This window comes from Pelobates fuscus, chromosome 5, assembly GCF_036172605.1.
Source record: "Pelobates fuscus isolate aPelFus1 chromosome 5, aPelFus1.pri, whole genome shotgun sequence".
NCBI classification, from domain to species: domain Eukaryota; kingdom Metazoa; phylum Chordata; class Amphibia; order Anura; family Pelobatidae; genus Pelobates; species Pelobates fuscus.
The window spans coordinates 203334699-203352792 of NC_086321.1; the positions used below are offsets into that span (position 1 = coordinate 203334699).

Consider the following 18094-nt stretch of genomic DNA (forward strand, 5'->3'; position numbering starts at 1 on the left):
TTTTTTGTTTTGTTTTTTAAACTTTTTTTTATACTTTTTTTGTTTTCTGAACTTTTTTTAATACTTTTTTTCACTTTTTTAAAACTCTTAAAAACTTTCTAAAACTTCTAAAAACTTTTAAAAAAAGAACCCCAGTGGGTAAAAACAGAAATCAGATCACCGCTAAACACAGTGCTTACACCTAGCAAAGCAAAAATGCTTTGACTTAAAATAAACTACTTTTTTTCTCTCTTTTTTCCTTTTTTCACTTTTTTAATACTTTTATAAACTTTTAATAACTTTTACAAACTTTTAATAACTTGCTAAAACTTTTCAGCTTCCTAGCTACACTAATGCTAGATTCCCCAATTCCTCCTAGCTTCAATCCACCCCAGCTAACTAATTAACTGAAAATAATAGTAAAAAAAAAAATTATTAAATATATTTAACCCCTGAGGGCTAAAAAAAAAAAAAAAACTCTGATCACAGTAAAGGAATGTGATCAGTATTGTGATCACTGCTGTCAGTGATCAAAGGGTTAAACCCTTATTAATTTTAACAGGAAGAGTAGTATCTTTTTTTTTTTTTTACTTTTAAACACTTTGTGTCTGTCAGGGACACAAAGTTTCAAACGATCCGTCTCTTTCCACTTCTAATCACACACAGAGGTGGAGGGAGGCGGATCAGAAGTCCCAGCTGCACTGTGATCACTGTGACTGGCTGTCACAGAGATCAGATGTGAAACAAGGCACCCAGCAACAGCGTTAACCCCACGATCGCGGTGATCGCGGCGATCGCGGCGATCGCGGCGATCTGGCGTTAACTTTAGTAATTGACGGAAATTTTCCATCAAGCGTCCTTAACGGTAGGTCTGCCTTGACGGAAAATTTCCGTCGAGCGTCGTTAAGGGGTAAAAGGATCACTATAAGTTCAGGAATACAGACATGTATTCCTGACCCTATAGTGTTAAAACCACCATCTGGCCCCCCTGGATCCCTCATGCCTCCCTATAAATAGCATAATCTTACTTTTATTCAAGCCTGAAGCTGTAGCTCTGCATGCTGTTTGACTCAGAATAGTCAATAGTCAAAACCTGCCTGCTGACATCATCAGAAGTGGTGGCCTGATCCAATCACAATGCTTCCCCATAGAATTGGCTGAGACTGACAAGGAGGCAGATCAGGGGCAGAGCCAGCATGATTCAAGCACAGCTCTGGCCAATCAGCAACTCCTCATAGAGATGAATTGAATCACTGAGTCTCTATGAGGAAAGTTCAGTGTCTGCATACAGAGGGTGGAGACACTGAATGTTTGGATGCATTTTGGGCAGCCATGACCCAGGAAGGATCTCTAACAGCCATCTGAGGAGTGGCCAGTGAAGTTATCACTAGGCTGTAATGTAAACACTGCAATTTCTCTGAAAAGACAGTGTTTACAGCAAAAAGCCTGAAGGTAATTGTAACGGACCGTTTCAGCATAAAAGGGGAAAAATGCGTTTAGGCGATAATCCCCTTTTCCATAGACAGGCACAGCTACTGCAGAACATCAGAACTCACGAGCTGGATACGAAATAACACTCCGAACTGGAACAGCTGAACAAGAAAAGCATACAATCGGCTTACACTCTTGGCAGTCAGCTTACAATCCAATCCCCCCCAAGAACGAGACGACACTTCATTTTGAGGGTTAAGCAGGAACTCAAGACTGGGACACCCAGTCTGGCTTTTATTACCAACAAGTACATACAGGACACTCCCAGGGGGAGGATGAAATTAACCAATCACATGGATGTACCTCCCACACATTTCCTCCCCTTAGATTAACACTTAACACAATTATACTGTACACCTTTTTCCCCAATTCCTGGATGTACCCCAAATACATATGCTACACCTCCAAAACAGGTATCCCCTGATAGCCCTTATTCAGGGGGACAACATATGCAAGAATCAGCCCATTCGGATAAATGGTTCAGGAGTTATGGAACTTTAAAGTATTGACCGACCGCATGGGTAAAGTATCCGAAAACAGTTCCATGCATTTTGGCCCTGCGGTCGGTCACAAACAAGGGAATGAAAACAGACGAATTGCCTGTGTTATAGAGCCTGGAGAGGGTTTGAATGAATTCCCTTGTTTGTGGGGTTCTTTCTACCGAACGGGGGGTCATTCGGTAGTTTCCATACGAACTTCTGGAAGTATGGAGGTCTCAGCGGTGTTTGCCTAGTCAAGTGTCCGATTTCAGTTCCAGACACTCGACGGCAAAACACAGCTGTTCGGTAGTTAAAGATGGCCGCCGCCACGTGTTGGTTTCCTGAATGGCGGCCACCCAGAGGACACAGAACACATTACATGATTGCCAATTACCCGTTTGCAACATTGTTGCAAACGGTAATTGGAGGCACACTTAATCCTGGGTGGTCTGGTTGTTCGGTAGTTTCCTCAATACAATGAATGGAGTGATTCTACCGAACAATCAGATGAAGGCTGCATATATATATATAACCCAGGTTAACTGCATACAACAATACATACATGACATTTAAAGTATTAAAGGCAGGATTACTGTACTACGTTCCACAGTCTTAAAGGTACAGTAGTCCCAAAAGTTCCAATATGTCCATCGCTGCTTTTAAAGGGCCAGCAGCAGCAATACAAATTATTACCTGCCCAAATATAGTCTTTAAAGTGCAATATGTCCAGGGGCCATAGTCAGCGGGCAGGAGGCTAGCAGCCAGGCCTCTCCAGTTCACAGTGGCGAAGCTGGTTTCGCCACAGTAATGATTCTACTCACCAGAACAAATTCAATAAGCTGTAGTTGTTCTGGTGACTATAGTGTTCCTTTAAGGGGTTACTGTAGCTTTAGTCATGCTGTTCATCTTTTAGATATTTAGGGATGTGCTCACTAAACATTTAATTGGTTTGAAACCCAATTTGCAACATTTTGAAAAACAGTTTCAATTCACCACAGATAATTGCTTAGTAAATAAACTCAATAGAAATCACTAAGTGTCATAACCAGTACCACAACTGCCTTTTCTAAAGTCATGTAAATGAACAGTTCCCATTATAACTCATAGGAAAAAATAGGGCAGGGACAAATATGCAGCTTAACAAGTTTGTTTAGTTTTGTGCATTGTGATTAATTCTAAGATTATGCATGCCATTCATTACTTTTGTTCAAGGTAACCTAGTTATTATGCTAAACAACCTACTACTATTTTTCTTATTTGTGTAGCATATGTGTTCATTGCACAATATATTATTATGCATATTATGAAGTTTTTCAGCACATACATATGATTTACAGCAATATACCTCTATAATTTGAAAGCTATTAGCTTTTAATACTACTATCTTTCTTAAAGAGTTGTAAAGGGATATTCTAAGCACCACAACAAATGTAGTTTAAGGAAGCACTTTTTTAATGCATATATCATGACCCTGCAGTCTCACTGTTCAATTATCTAACATTTAGGAGTTAAATCAACTTTGTTTTTATTTATGAAGCCCTAGGCATACGTCCTCTGGCTGTGACTCACACACTCTACTTAAAATAATGCTTTCATTTTCAATCAGATGTGACCGCACAGTGTGTTTACTTTATATGTTTTTAATCTCCTGCTCTGTTAATTAAACTTTAATCTCACACACACACACACACACACACACACACACACACAGAGCTTGTGCAAGTTATTAACATAGCAGGTAATAAGAAGTCTAAATTAAACACACTGTGCAATAAAGGTTGAAAGTTGAAATATAAGATCTCTCCTTACAGGATATGTGTAGAGAGACTGTGCAGGTTGACACAATCAGGGAATATGAGAACTCTGAGAACAGGGAAAGGGTTCAAGAAACTCAGTAGCTTGCTCTTTGCTTACTCCCGCTGATGTCTCAAAAATGTTTTTGCTCACTTGTGCCATTACAAAGAGAATTTATACTATTTGCATATCAGACTGATTCCACCGATAAGGGCAGTCCAGAACTAAAATGCTGGCAAGTTCTCTCTGCAGGTTTAAACTTCTTACCTGTAGTTTGTCGGACACCATTCCACCATTCCCTGCCTCCTCTACAGCTCAGTGAGAGCAAGAAAGCTTCCATTAGCTCTCCTGAACTAAGCCCTGTATTGCTGGGTTAGCGCATTGCCTGAGATTGACAGGTGATTACTCACAATGAGCTAAACCCTGCACTGAGAGGCTTAGTTTAGTGAAGATAGCCTCTGACTTTCACTAAACAGTGATGGAGGTACCCTGTAGACCCCATGTAACAAGTCAAAGTGTTTTCTAAAAAAAATTCGAAAGCCTTCTTTTACTCCTTACAATGGGGCGATGTAGTGGTTATGGTGTTTGGAGTTTTACTTAAATGTATCTGTTTTTGAACAGCCAAAAACATATTGAAGTAAACAAAGAGCAGGTAAATGATCATACAAATCCTGCTAAAATAACTGAATTTGCCTTTTGTGACAGGCAAAATCAAATTATCATAGAAACATTCGGTTTAAATAGTCTAATCTGGACATCCGATAGCCATTTCGCTTCCATTCATCACCCAGTAACTTTACATCAACTTTGTTTCCGTCTGAGTAATGTTAACCTTAAAATAGCTGACTGCTTCATTCTCCTAAAAGACTAGCCACACCAATTAACATAATAAAACAAACAAACAAAAAACGATCATAAAATAAGGCTTACTCATAGCCCCAGACTGTAGCAGCAGCATGTCTGAAATGATGAAAATGTCAACAAATCCATTTTTGTTGCAACTGCCATAGATCTGACATGACATATGACCTAAAAAAAAAATTCATTGCTTGGGGTTGAATTTTCTTACTACTTCTCGCTACATAATATGAACAGATTGGTCCTCTACATTGGACACATTATTTAAATAACTCACTTCCACAAATCTCAAGATCAAACTGTGTGTTTCCCCCTTTTCATACAAAATTACCCCACATTAGCCAACATATCTATGGATATCACTGAGACAATGTTTCCTCATTAGTATTGGTAACATTTCATGCATAGTATATATGCTATTTAAAATATAGGGTCGGCCCAACAATTAGAGAAGTAGTCATATTTCTCTTCCTCAGCACTGTCACTGCAGTTTCCGGGATAGGCATGCGTCTTACTGTAGTAATAATAAAGTACACCCAGGCCAGCTTGTACCCTCCCTCAGCCACCTGTCATGTGGGCGTAGTCAGCATGGGCGCTGCTAGGACGGTGCTCAGGGTGTGTTGTGCCCGGACGTTCTTTTTAGAATGAAAAGAATCCGACCAGAATCGTTACTCGCTCACTGCACAGCATGTCTCTTCCCAGCTCACAGACTGCGAACCCCCGCCTGGCTAGAATACTCTCTGCGCTGTTCTATGGACTCAGCTCCTTCCTCATTGTTTTGGTCAACAAGACCGTGCTCACCACATACAGGTATGATTAAAATGCACTTTACACATGCGGGACTGAATATCTGGTCTATAATAAGGTTCTAGGAATCCGGTCAGTAAATGAGAGTTGCTATGCTCTCTGGAAGCTCCTGAAGAGTACTCATACAGGTGTATATCCGTTTTCAGTGGAATGTATGGGAGCAGTGACCACCAGTACGCAACCGGAGTAGCAGTTTACTATTGACAGGATTACCAAGCTAATAATAGCCATTAACCCATTTAGTGACAGTGAACACAAAATGCTTCGCTTACACATTTTGCACTTAAAGGTTTAAATGGAAAAGCTGCTAATCCTCACCCTCCACTCCCCCCCTCGATAAAAAATGCTTGATGCTACCTCATACTTTTTGTAAAAGGAAACTTATCCTGTAAGTATGCATAGGTAGCTTTATCACTCCCTTTAAATAGATAATACTTAAAATAAAAGATGGGTGAAATTGGAGTTACTGCCAATAAGATGCAAATTTCAAAGTCATTATATGCATAACAGTGGTTTGGCATCACTGAGGAGAATTGTCACAACTTGTTTCATCCTTTAACTAAGTGATGACTTGAGTAGAACTGCTCATTTTTACAGCAGTAGTTTATTGGTACGTCTTTTCCTGGTTAGGGAAAGTCTGTGTGTAGCTACACAACAACGCACTAAACAGTGCATCAAGGGAAACGGTAACGGTAACTTTAACCCCTTAAGGACCAAACCTCTGGAATAAAAGGGAATCATGACATGTCACACACATCATGTGTCCTTAAGGGGTTAAAGCTAGACTTGTGCATTCAGGTTTAAACGAATTGTGATTCATCAGAATTTTTGGCAATCAGCAGGTCATCCAAATTCTGTAACTTCAAATCACTGTAAGACTGAACTACAAATTAAACAAAACGGACAATGAATGAGCTGTTTTGATTGCTTTGTGATTCGGAGTACCGTTCATGGCACCACAAAAAGAGATGCTTGATGGGAATAAAGATGATTGATGCTTAGGAGACAGCCACTAAATGTTCATTTCATTAACTGATAAAGTGAAACATGACCAATAGAGGGGAAAAAGGAGGAGAAGTAAAAAAAAATTATATATTACATTTTTAATAAATATCTATTATGTTTAAATATCGATATTTTTTTTTCTTTGCTGCTCAATTTTTTTCCATCTATTGCTTACTTCTTATTTGATCTGTGAGCCAAATGGTGAGAAAGTTTGCCTATCCGTGTACTGCTAAATAAATAAATAATATTTATATTATGTATATGTTTTGCAGTACTCTGATTGCTGATGGCATAACAGGAAGGATTAATGAACTAAATAATGCAATTTGTTGTGACATAACATTTCATCTAACCTTTTTTTAATCTGTACATTTGATAGTAATTTGGCAGGTTTGTATTGTGCAACATTGGGTTTAACTTTTAGCATGAGAACCAAAACTTTTCTTGCGTCCCACCTGATGAAAAAAGGCACATTTCATTAGCCTGGTTCCAAACAACTATCCCAAAGCAATTGAGATTAGGGACGGTGCAAGAACTTCTGCCACCCTAGGCAAAGATCCATTTTGCCGCCCCCTCATGTCACTCACTCACTGACAGACACACACTGACAGACACACACTCACTGACAGACACACAGACACTCACTGATGCACACACACACACACACACACACACACTCACTGACAGACATACACTCACTCAATGACAGACACTTACTGACAGACATATAGTCACTCATTCACTGACAAACATACACACAGACACACACACACACACACACACACACACACACACACACACACACACACACACACACACACACACACAGGCACTCCCTGACAGATATACACTCACTCACTGACAGACACACACAGAAACTCACTGACAGACACACACATACAATCACTGATATCCATACACTCAATCAATGACAGACAGACACACACACACACACACACACACACACTTAGGCAGACACTCACTGACAGACACACACACACACACTGACAGTCAAACACTCACACACTCACACTCACTGACATAATACACTCACTCACTGACAGACACACACACACAGGCAGACACTCACTGACAGATAGACAGACACACACACACACACACACACACACACTGGTGTATTTTGGAGCTATGCTGCCATAGGCATGACGGAACTCTGGCACCTCCTAATTTAAATTTGCCCCACCCCTTCCTGTCAATGCCACACTTCTTCCTGTTAAAGACTAACATACACACTTCGACTGACACACATACACACACTGATTTGACACAATCTGACAGACAGACACACAAAATCACTAACTCACTGACAGACACACACTGGCAGACACACACTCACTGAAAGACACACGGACACTCACTCACTGACGCGCATACACTCACTCACTGACGCACACACGCACACACTCACTGACAGACATACACTCACTCACTGACAGACACACACAGACACACACACAAAGACACTTACTGACAGACATACAATCACCCACTCACAGACAAACACACATACACACACACTCAGTGACAGACATACATTCACACACACACAGACACACACACACAGACACACACACACACACACACACACACACACACACACACACACACACACACACACACACACACACACACACACACACACACAGACACTCCCTGACAGATATACACTCACTCACTGACAGAGACACACAGAAACTCACTGACAGACACACACATACAATCACTGATATACATACACTCAATCAATGACAGACACACACACACACACACACACACTTAGGCAGACACTCACTGACAGACAGACACACACACACTGACAGTCAAACACTCACACACTCACACTCACTGACATAATACACTCACTCACTGACAGACACACACACAGGCAGACACTCACTGACAGACACACAGACACACACACACACACACACAGACTGGTGTATTTTGGAGCTATGATGCCATAGGCATGACGGAACCTCCTAATTTAAATTTGCCCCACCCCTTCCTGTCAATGCCACACTTCTTCCTGTTAAAGACTAACATACACACTTTGACTGACACACACACACACACACACTGATTTGACACAATCTGACAGACAGACAGACACACACACACAAAGACACTTACTGACAGACATACAATCACTCACTCACAGACAAGCACACGTACACACACACTCACTCACTCACAGACATACACTCACACACTGACAGACAGACAGACAGACAGACTTACACACACACACACACACACACACACACACACACACACACACACACACACACAGACACTCCCTGGCAGACATACACTCACTCACTGACAGACACACACACACACACACACACACACAGACACTCACTGACAGACATACACTCACTAATATACATACACTCAATCAACAACAGACACACACACAGGCAGACACTCACTGACAGACGGACACACACACACACACACACACACACTGACAGTGTCTGGAGACCGACTCAAACCAACAAGAGACACAGAATGGTACCTGCCCGGCACCGATACGCTGCGAAAAACCCCACGCCGGCCATGCGGCCTAAACCAGAGCGGGGCCCAAGGTCTGGGGAAAGCGGCCGATCTCCCGGCGCGGGCCGCACTCAAAAGCGTGAACACACTACAGCCCTGCTTCCCCCCTTCTGGACCGGCGGGGGACGACTACCATGCAGCAACACCTGGCCAAGCGACAAAGCCAACAGCCAAACGGAACTGTCAAGGCCCAACCAAGATGGCGGCACAGACGCAGCCCCCTATAAAGCGCACACTCACCAAGCTCTATGACCGGCTCTGTGCCAGCCTCTGGACACAGCTCAACGCCCGGAGACAGGCCTTCAAGCTGGCAATAAAGAGGTGGCAGCTTGGATCCGCCTAGCAACCCGGCACCACCTAGGTGGGTATTGCCCCCGTGGCACCGGAGCGGCTCCCCGACGGGAATGAAGCAGAAGATCAACAGGGCAGGAAATGGCGCCAAGATCATTGGATGTAAGCACTCGCGTCCCCACCAGCATGTCCGACCCGCGTGCCTCTCAACTGCCCCAGCAATCTCTAACAAGCAAAGCGCAACCCCGCACACAAGAATCCATGATGCCGGTCGCGATGCTGACCGGGATGCAGCGAGGAAGGTAACCGGCGGGCGCAACAAGCGGAGGGCCTCTCCACGACCCACAAGAGGGGGAACCTTGACCCAAGGGACCTACACACAATGCCAGCGGCTCAGCAGAGCAGGCATCGGCTGACTACGGACTGAGGCCTAGCTACCTCTCCCAAGCACTGGAGAAGGTTTCGGCGTAACAGCATGGACTCTCAGTGTATTGTATGATATTGTCCTACTGACTCTTCTCTTTTTATAGCCTAGTTTATATTTCTAGCAAGATGTGTGTTTGGTGCGAAATCTTCAGCGACATTTTAATGCACACTGCGCCCCCCGACAAAGCATATTGTTTAATACTCTTTCTGTTGTTGCAATACGCCATATAGGCATATATCCTAACAACTAACCTACTGTACATAGTATAAAGCTATCGTTACTAGCCTAACAACCTGCCACTCTCACCACTATACATATAGGGCATGTATGTCGCACTATATACAAGCCACACGTTTATAACCTAAAGCTCGACTAGTTTTGTTAACGGCATAATTACCCTAGCACGTTATACCATATAAGAAATGTCTATTAGCTTGTTATTTTCATGATTATACAAAAAATGTGCTGATTAAACTGCCACACTCTGAAATGCCTTGAAAATGCTTGTAGACACTGTTGTGGCTCTACACGCTTGTTGTCATCATATGCAGAAGAAAAATAAAGAATAAAAAATAAAGACTAACACACTCTCAGATACGCTGACATACACACACACTGATTTAACACAATCTGACAGACACACACAATCACTGACTCACTCACAGACACACACTGACAGACAAACACAATCACTGCCATACACACTCAATGACGCAGACACACTCGCTCACTGACACACACACACACACACACACACACTGACAGGCATACACAATCACACAGACACACACACGTTCACTGGCAGACACACTCACTCTCAGACACATATTGGCAGACACACACAATCACTCACACACAGGCTCCCTCACAGACACACACATTCACAGACACACAGACAGACACACAGACAGACACACACACACACAGACGCCCTCACAGACACACACAATCACTCAGACACACACTGACAGACATACTCTCACTTACAGACACAAACACTCACTCACAGACACACACAATCACTCAGATATACACTGACAGACATACACTCAATCACTCACAGACACACTGACAGACATACAGACACACTGACAGATATACAGACACACTGACAGACAAACACACACACTGACAGCCAGACACACACACACACACACACACACACTGCCAGCCAGCCAGCCACACACAGACACACACATTTCAACCCCCAACACTCACAGATTATTTTTACATTTAAATCCACCTACCTTTGGGAGAGCTGGGTGGATTTTTTACCTGGGGTCCAGTGGGGCTGCTGGCCGGGCTGCTTGGGCAGGGAGGAAGGCAGGTGTGCAGGCAGTTGGGCGGCTAGCCGAGTTCTAAGGCGGGCGGCGAGGAAGCGCTGATTTGTGAGCTCTCTCTGTTCATCGCCGCAAAGTGATGCCAGGAGACGGAATATGACGTTCGCCTTGGAACTCAGCAAACCACCTGCCATCACGCTAACAAGGTATTTCCTGGGCAGTTGGGGGCGGCAGGAGGGGGGGAGAGGAGGAGAGGCAGAGGGAACTATACTGCCAGGAATACAGCTTTTTATTCCTTGCACTATAGTATGCCTTTAAAGTTATTCACTAAAGTGGAAATTCTAAGTGAATTTCAAATTAAGTTTAGCTATTTTCACTTTTTGACATTGACTTTTAATTCTCACTCTAGTAAATATCCCTGTAAACGTAGGAAAAAACAAGGTATATAGGCGCTCGCTATAACGTGATAGATCAGTGAGGGCTGCTGTATACAATACAAGGATTCCCAAACCTTGTGTATTGGTGAAACAGAGAATATAAAATATGGCGTATACTGCGCCCAAAGGTAATACGTACATACACCTCTGAGAGGGAGAGTTGGTAAGTACCTCAAAGTAATAAAACAGAGAAAAAAATAATAGTGCAATACAGTATATTAAAGTGCAAAAATTTGTGCTGGATAACTGTAGGAAAACCACTCACATATGCTAGAGCTATATAAGAGCTCTGCTTTGTTCAGCGTGGACGGTATAATCCCCGTCACACTTTTGATAAAGCCTCTGGAGAGGCGAAACGCGTTAAGTGGGACATTCTTTTTTGGACATTTGTACCTATATTTTTATATGTTATAGTTATACAATAAATAGTCTATTTTATTCTACTTAGCCATATATCCTTTATTATTTTACCTGCATTTTATGTCCTGTTGACTACCTGGTGCCACCATATCCTTAGGTGGGGATAGTACCACCCATGCTGTGATTACTAGAGCAGGTCTTGCTCTACAAATTGTAAGTACAATACTTTATTATATTACCCTGGTTTATAGTACCTACTACACTATCAGAGTGCTTCTCTCTTTTATTTACATTTGCATCTGGAGGACCAATACCATCCCTACCATCCTGTATCCTTAGACGGGGATTATACCGTCCACGCTGAACAAAGCAGAGCTCTTATATAGCTCTATCCAGCACAAATGTTTGCACTTTAATATACTGTATTGCACTATTATTTTTTTCTCTGTTTTATTACTTCGAGGTACTTACCAACTCTCCCTCTCAGAGGTGTATGTACGTATTACCTTTGGGCGCAGTATATGCCATATTTTATAATCCCTGTAAATGTGACAGTTTTATAAGTGTCCACACCCACAGCAATATAAAACCTTACTGACGTGGAAACAGTTTTTAAAGTGTTCTATGGAAAACATACAATGTGTGTGTTAGTCTAACAAGGCATTTGCCTCAGGTAAAACAATTACCAGGATACAATAGCTCTGCTTTGAAGAGAATCTTGAAATGCATTAATCAAGCCTTAAAAGTTAATACAGAAATTAGGCTAAATAAACTGGCACAGACCTGTACGACCTGCTCAACTAAGAATCTTCTTGGAAGTATTTCTTGATTTCCCACATTAGACTTTAGTAGGCTTATCCTGCAAGCATGTTCATTATAACAATTCAGCCGTATAGTATTTTACATTTTTATCATGATTTAGCAACTTCAACAACTTGTGAATAAAAATATAGCTTCCTTTATTGATTTGCAAAGACTTGAGACATTATGCTATGTCAAAACACTTTAATATGGAAAATGTATGTGTTTATTTTTAAAGAGGCCACATGACACCTTAGGGCTCCTTTAAAAAAATGTTTGTACCCCATTAAAGATTTAAACTCCTTGCCATATATGATACATGCATATAAACTGTCAAACACTCTTCTAAAATAGGCATTTGCAATTCCAAATTCAGACGATTTTGTCTATTTGGAAGCTTCCGAGTTTCCCAATTCCTTCCAAAATGAAATTAGACAAAAACAAATGACTTTGGAACAAATCATAGCAAATTATTTTGGTACAATTCTTTTTAATAGGAATAGCAAATAAGGGACTTATCTACTAAGCCACTGAAACAACAAAATTAAGAAACAAGGCTTTTCTTAATTTTGCTCTTTAAACTGTTTAGTAGATTGGTCCCTAATCTGGTATTAATAAAAAAAAATAAGAAAAAGACCATTTAAAAAAAAATAAAAAATTGCTCTTTTGGTTGCTGAGTAGAAAGAATTGAAAACCATTAATTATGGGAATCCCAAGTATGGATAGCAAATCATGTAGCTATCAATTTTGAAACATCAAAAGTAATTATTCTACCCAAAAGCCGTATTGCCCCATTACAGTCTGTAATTAATGCTGCCGCCAGACTGATTTTCCTCTCTAGTCGGTCCTCTCACACCTCGCCCCTCTGTCGGTCCTTACATTGGCTTCCTGTATTCTATAGGAGTCAATTAAAAGTGCTAACCCATAGCTATAAAACACTGAACAATTCTAGCCCCTCATATCTTTTCACAGATCCATAGGTATGCCCCTTCTCGGTCTCTCCGCTCTGCCCGTAACCTTCTCCTGTCTGCTGCTTGCACCAGTACGGCCAACTCACGTTTGCAGGAATTCTTGCTTGCAGCTCCCTTCCTATGGAATAGCCTGCCTACTGCCATCAGACTCTCCCCTAGTCAATTGTTTAAGAAGTGCCTTAAATCCAATCTCTTTAGGAAAGCTTATGACCTCCTAGAGCAACCTATACCTTACATACTTGTCTCTTGTTCTCTCCTAAAGGGCAGCACTCTACTCTCTCCTCCAGCTCTGCTTCACTTCCACATTATTTGATTGCTACATCCTGTCCTAATGTGTTTTATACCCCACCTCCTATAGACTTTAAGCTCGTTTGAGCAGGGTCCTCTTCAACCTATTATTCTTGTAAGTTTTCTTGTAAGTTTTCTTGTAATTATCCTATTTATAGTTAAATCCCCCCTCTCATAATGTTGTAAAGCACTACGGAATCTGTTGGCACTATATAAATAGCAATAATAATAAAGGACAGCTTTCACCTCAAAACTATTTCATCAACTTTTGAAAGGATTTTTTTTTTTTTAAATGAACTATATGTAAAAAAAATTAAAAAATTGTACCTTTAAAATATGCCCGGATTCTTCAGCCATTATGCATGTACATTGGGTCAGACAGTGTTTGAAAACCCACAATCAGGGACGTACGAACAGGGGCTGATGAAGCTGCAGCAACAGGCCCATGTGGAATAGGCCTATTTAAAAAAAAAAAATAAATAAAAAAAAATATAGGGAACAATACTGGTGTGGACTGGCTGACAATGAAATTAGTTAAGGTAAAGCTTTATTTGCACACTATGCAAATGCTGTTTCTGCTTCAGTCTCTTTAACACTGTGGCATTTCCCTTTCTTCTACACTCACTAGTTATACCTTTTCTCTGTCCCAGACTGTATAACAGGAGCTTCTGCCTGCTAGTAAGACGGTTAGGAGAGGAGTGGACCAGCGAGTGCCGGGGACAGTTCTTAGAAAGCGTAGAACTAGCACATCATTAGATGCATTTATGCCAAGTTCAGTCTGCAGTCTGCACAGTATCCCCTTGGTTGGTCATCCTGCATGATTGGCAGGCTGCCTGACGTGGATTCATGCCAGGCTGACCATGTAATTCTTTGTGCAGACACGCCCCCTTTTTGGGCATGTTTGTCCCTTTGGGGGTTCTGGTTACGTGATTCACATCAGTGGCCCACCCTTTTAACTGGCCCACCGAAATCCTGCTTCACTGGACACAGCTGTTAGGGGGTATGGATTTACTTGAAAGATGAAAGCGAGAAATTAGAATAGGGTATGTGTTTTTTGATAGCAGGAAGACTAGCTCCATAGCAGTAGGGTTTCCCGCTTTTATTTCCTCCAGACCGGGTGAGCTGTGCTCTAAGTGCTTCTGGGGCATCTGCTCTACAAACCTTCGGCTCCAGGGACGATGGGGGAGCCCGTGCCTTAAATTCTTGGAATCCCCCTTTCCACGGTGGCAGGTATCGTGGGCCCGCCGGTCCGCTGGCTTCGGGAGCACCCATCGGGTAGGAGGACGCTGGCGTGGAGGTGTCTCAGAGTGGGCCCCAAGCCTAGAAGTAGTGCAGGCAGCTGGAACCACTCGCCGGCTTGGCAGTATATCAGGAGGGGTGAGTATGTTCGATCTGTGGGCAATATGCTCCCAGAACCTCTGGCATATAGCATCAAAGCTTTGAAGAGGTCTCTCCACCCTAGGCCCTCCAGGTCAGCTCGGCAGTGTGGAGGTTTTAGCACGGCGTTCATCTTGGTCGCACCACACGGCTCACCTCAAAACTATTTTTACTAATTCTTTGATCAAGTTTTGATGTATTTTTTAAAAAAATTTAAAACTGTACCTTTACAATATGACCGCATTCTTCAGCCATTGTACATGCACCTTGGGTCAGACAGTATTTGAGAACCCACAGTTAGTCTCTCTGGTCTTCCCCACTTCTGTGCAGGGATTGAAGCAGGAAATATTTATTTTCTCTACTTTTTAAAAATTAGTTTTGATGGGACAATTGCCATTTTAGAAAAAGTCCTTTTTAATAATTTTGATCTTTGAGCTGTGTTTAGTATAGTATATGTAGCGTTACTCACCTTTTCCAGGGGCCGGCCGCGGTCCTCTCTTCAAGCCGCGTGCGGTCATGCTGCTGCACGATCCGCGCGGCTCATCCGACTGCTCACACAGGAAGGCGGGCAGTGACCACGAGAAGCGGTCACGTGTCCCGCCTGAATCTAAGAGCGCGCCGCGAGTCTCGGGCGCGCTCTTAAAGAGACAGTGGGAGCCTAAATTGCCAAAAGGCTCCCATTGGCCCGTGTCATGCCACACACACCATACACTTACCTTTTGGGGGTGTGGATATGACAGGAGCCAATCACATTAGTTCAGATGCTACATATACTTACCTTTTTCCCTTAGTTCCTTGCCCTATCGTGGTTTCTGTTTCAGTTCCCTTTAGCGCTTGTTATGTTCAGTTGTGTTCCTCCGTATTTGACCTTGGCTTTGTATTCTGACTTCGTTTTCGCTTTATCCTTGTCTGTTCTGTTTGCCGGCTTGCTGTTTCCTGTGTACCAGACCCCGGCTAGTCCTCGTTTACGCTGTCTCTTTGTGCCCTTGACCTCGGATCGTTCCTGACTCTGTACTTCTCCTATATACGTCGAGTCCGGCCATTCTAAGGTCCGGTAGACGTATCTCTCCTCTGTGCTGTCTTCTGTTTAGCTGGATCCTGCGTGTAGGGGTATAGTCTCGTTACAGTATAGGGCTTGATAATTTTGCTTTGAATCTAGGAGCCAGCTAAAAATGTTGGGAGCTGTTTATTTGGTTTTTAAACTAACAAAGCTTTGTTTTCAATGACAAAAATACAATTCTTAAAAGGAACTGTAGTCACCAGAACCACTACAGCTTAATGTAGTGGTTCTAGTGTCTAGAGACGGTCCCTGCAAGCTTTTCAATGTAAATACTTCCTTTTAAGAAAAAAGACAATGTTTACACTGCTGCCTAGTAACACCTCGAGTGACAGTCATTTAGACGGCTACTGGAAGTGCTTCCCAGTCCAGTGTTGCACAATGTGCAGCATGTACATTCAGCAGCTCCACACTCTGCATGAAGACGCTAAATGTTCCCCATAGAGATGCATTTGTTCAATGCATCTCTACGATGAGATGCTGATTGTTACAGCACAGCATTTTACCATGCATGTGCAATTGGATTGGCTGACATCATCAAGATCGATTAGCTTCAAAAAAGCAACTGCTAAAGGACGTCAAAAGGGCTTCTATCACTCTACTGGATCATGGTTGGATCATAAAGAAAAATCAGAACTAACTACAGCACGTTCCATCCAGTTTTTGGGACTCATTCTAGACTCCGTTTGAATGAAGATCTTCCTACTAGGGGACAAAATAAACAAACTCAGGGTAGCTATACTTACCTTACAAAAAAAGAAGTGTTGCACTGTAAGAGAAGCAATGAGACTTCTGGGTCTATTAACTGCTGCATTCCCAGCTGTAAACTGGGCCAAAGCACATATGAGGCCGTTACCGAGGAACATCCTCACTTCCTGGAACCGAAAGGCTGCCTCCTTAGACCAATCCATGCACCTAAGCCCCTTGGCTCTCCAAAGCTTCCATTGGTGGATGACATCTAATTTCATTTTGGAGGGTCCATCTTTACAATTTAAAAAATTGGTGTTCGTAACCACAGATGCTTCAAGTATGGGATGGGGTGTGCATATGGGTCTAAAGGTTTCAAAAGGCGTTTGGAATCTTCAAGATTTAAGAAAGTCTTTGACTTTCAGAGAGCTAAAAGCCATTTGGATGGCATTTCTCCCTTTCAAAGGATATTGGAAGGTCATCACACACAAATACGATCAGACAACTCAACGGCAGTAGCCTATGTGAACAGGCAAGGAGGGACACGTTCAGTTCCTCTGGAACAACTATGCACCAACATTATGCATTGGTCAGAACTACGCCTGTTGTCAATATCTGCAGTCCACATAAAGGGATAAAAGAATGTTCTAGCGAACGCACTCAGCAGGAAACAAGGAGATTGGTCTCTCTCAACTCTGATTTTTCACGAAGTTGTGAAAAAATTTGGAAATCCAGTAATAGATCGCATGGACTCAAGGGTAAAAAAGAATTGCACCCAACAGTTCAACAGACACTCTCGACTTCATGGATGCTATATCAATTCAGTGGAATTTTCCACTGACATACATATTCTCTCCGGTTATCCTCATCCCTCGTATTCTTCAAAAGATAATCAGGGACAGATCAAGGATAATTGCAATTCTCCCCTTCTGGCCTCGAAGAAGTTGGTTCTCCGTCCTGTTGAACTTATCCAACAATGTGTTTTGGAAACTGCCTATGTCAGAAAACATTCTGGAACACTAACAGCCTGGTTTCTGCCAGATCCTGAGATCAAGGGGACTGAGTTCTGAAGTGATCGATATCCTGTTATCTGCTAAGAGAGATTCCACCTCTACGGTTTACACTAGA

At 42.4% G+C, this 18094-nt stretch overlaps 1 protein-coding gene across 1 annotated transcript in view; it reads left to right on the plus strand.

Moving 5' to 3' along the window:
* Positions 1–5137: 5137 nt before the first annotated feature.
* LOC134611270 (nucleotide sugar transporter SLC35D2-like) overlaps positions 5138–18094 on the plus strand; it is a 53224-nt gene continuing 40267 nt past the window's right edge. The window contains exon 1 of the mRNA XM_063454961.1: positions 5138–5411. Within this exon, the coding sequence (XP_063311031.1) occupies positions 5290–5411 (122 nt within the window). The 5' untranslated portion in view covers positions 5138–5289. The remainder of the gene's footprint in view (positions 5412–18094) is intronic.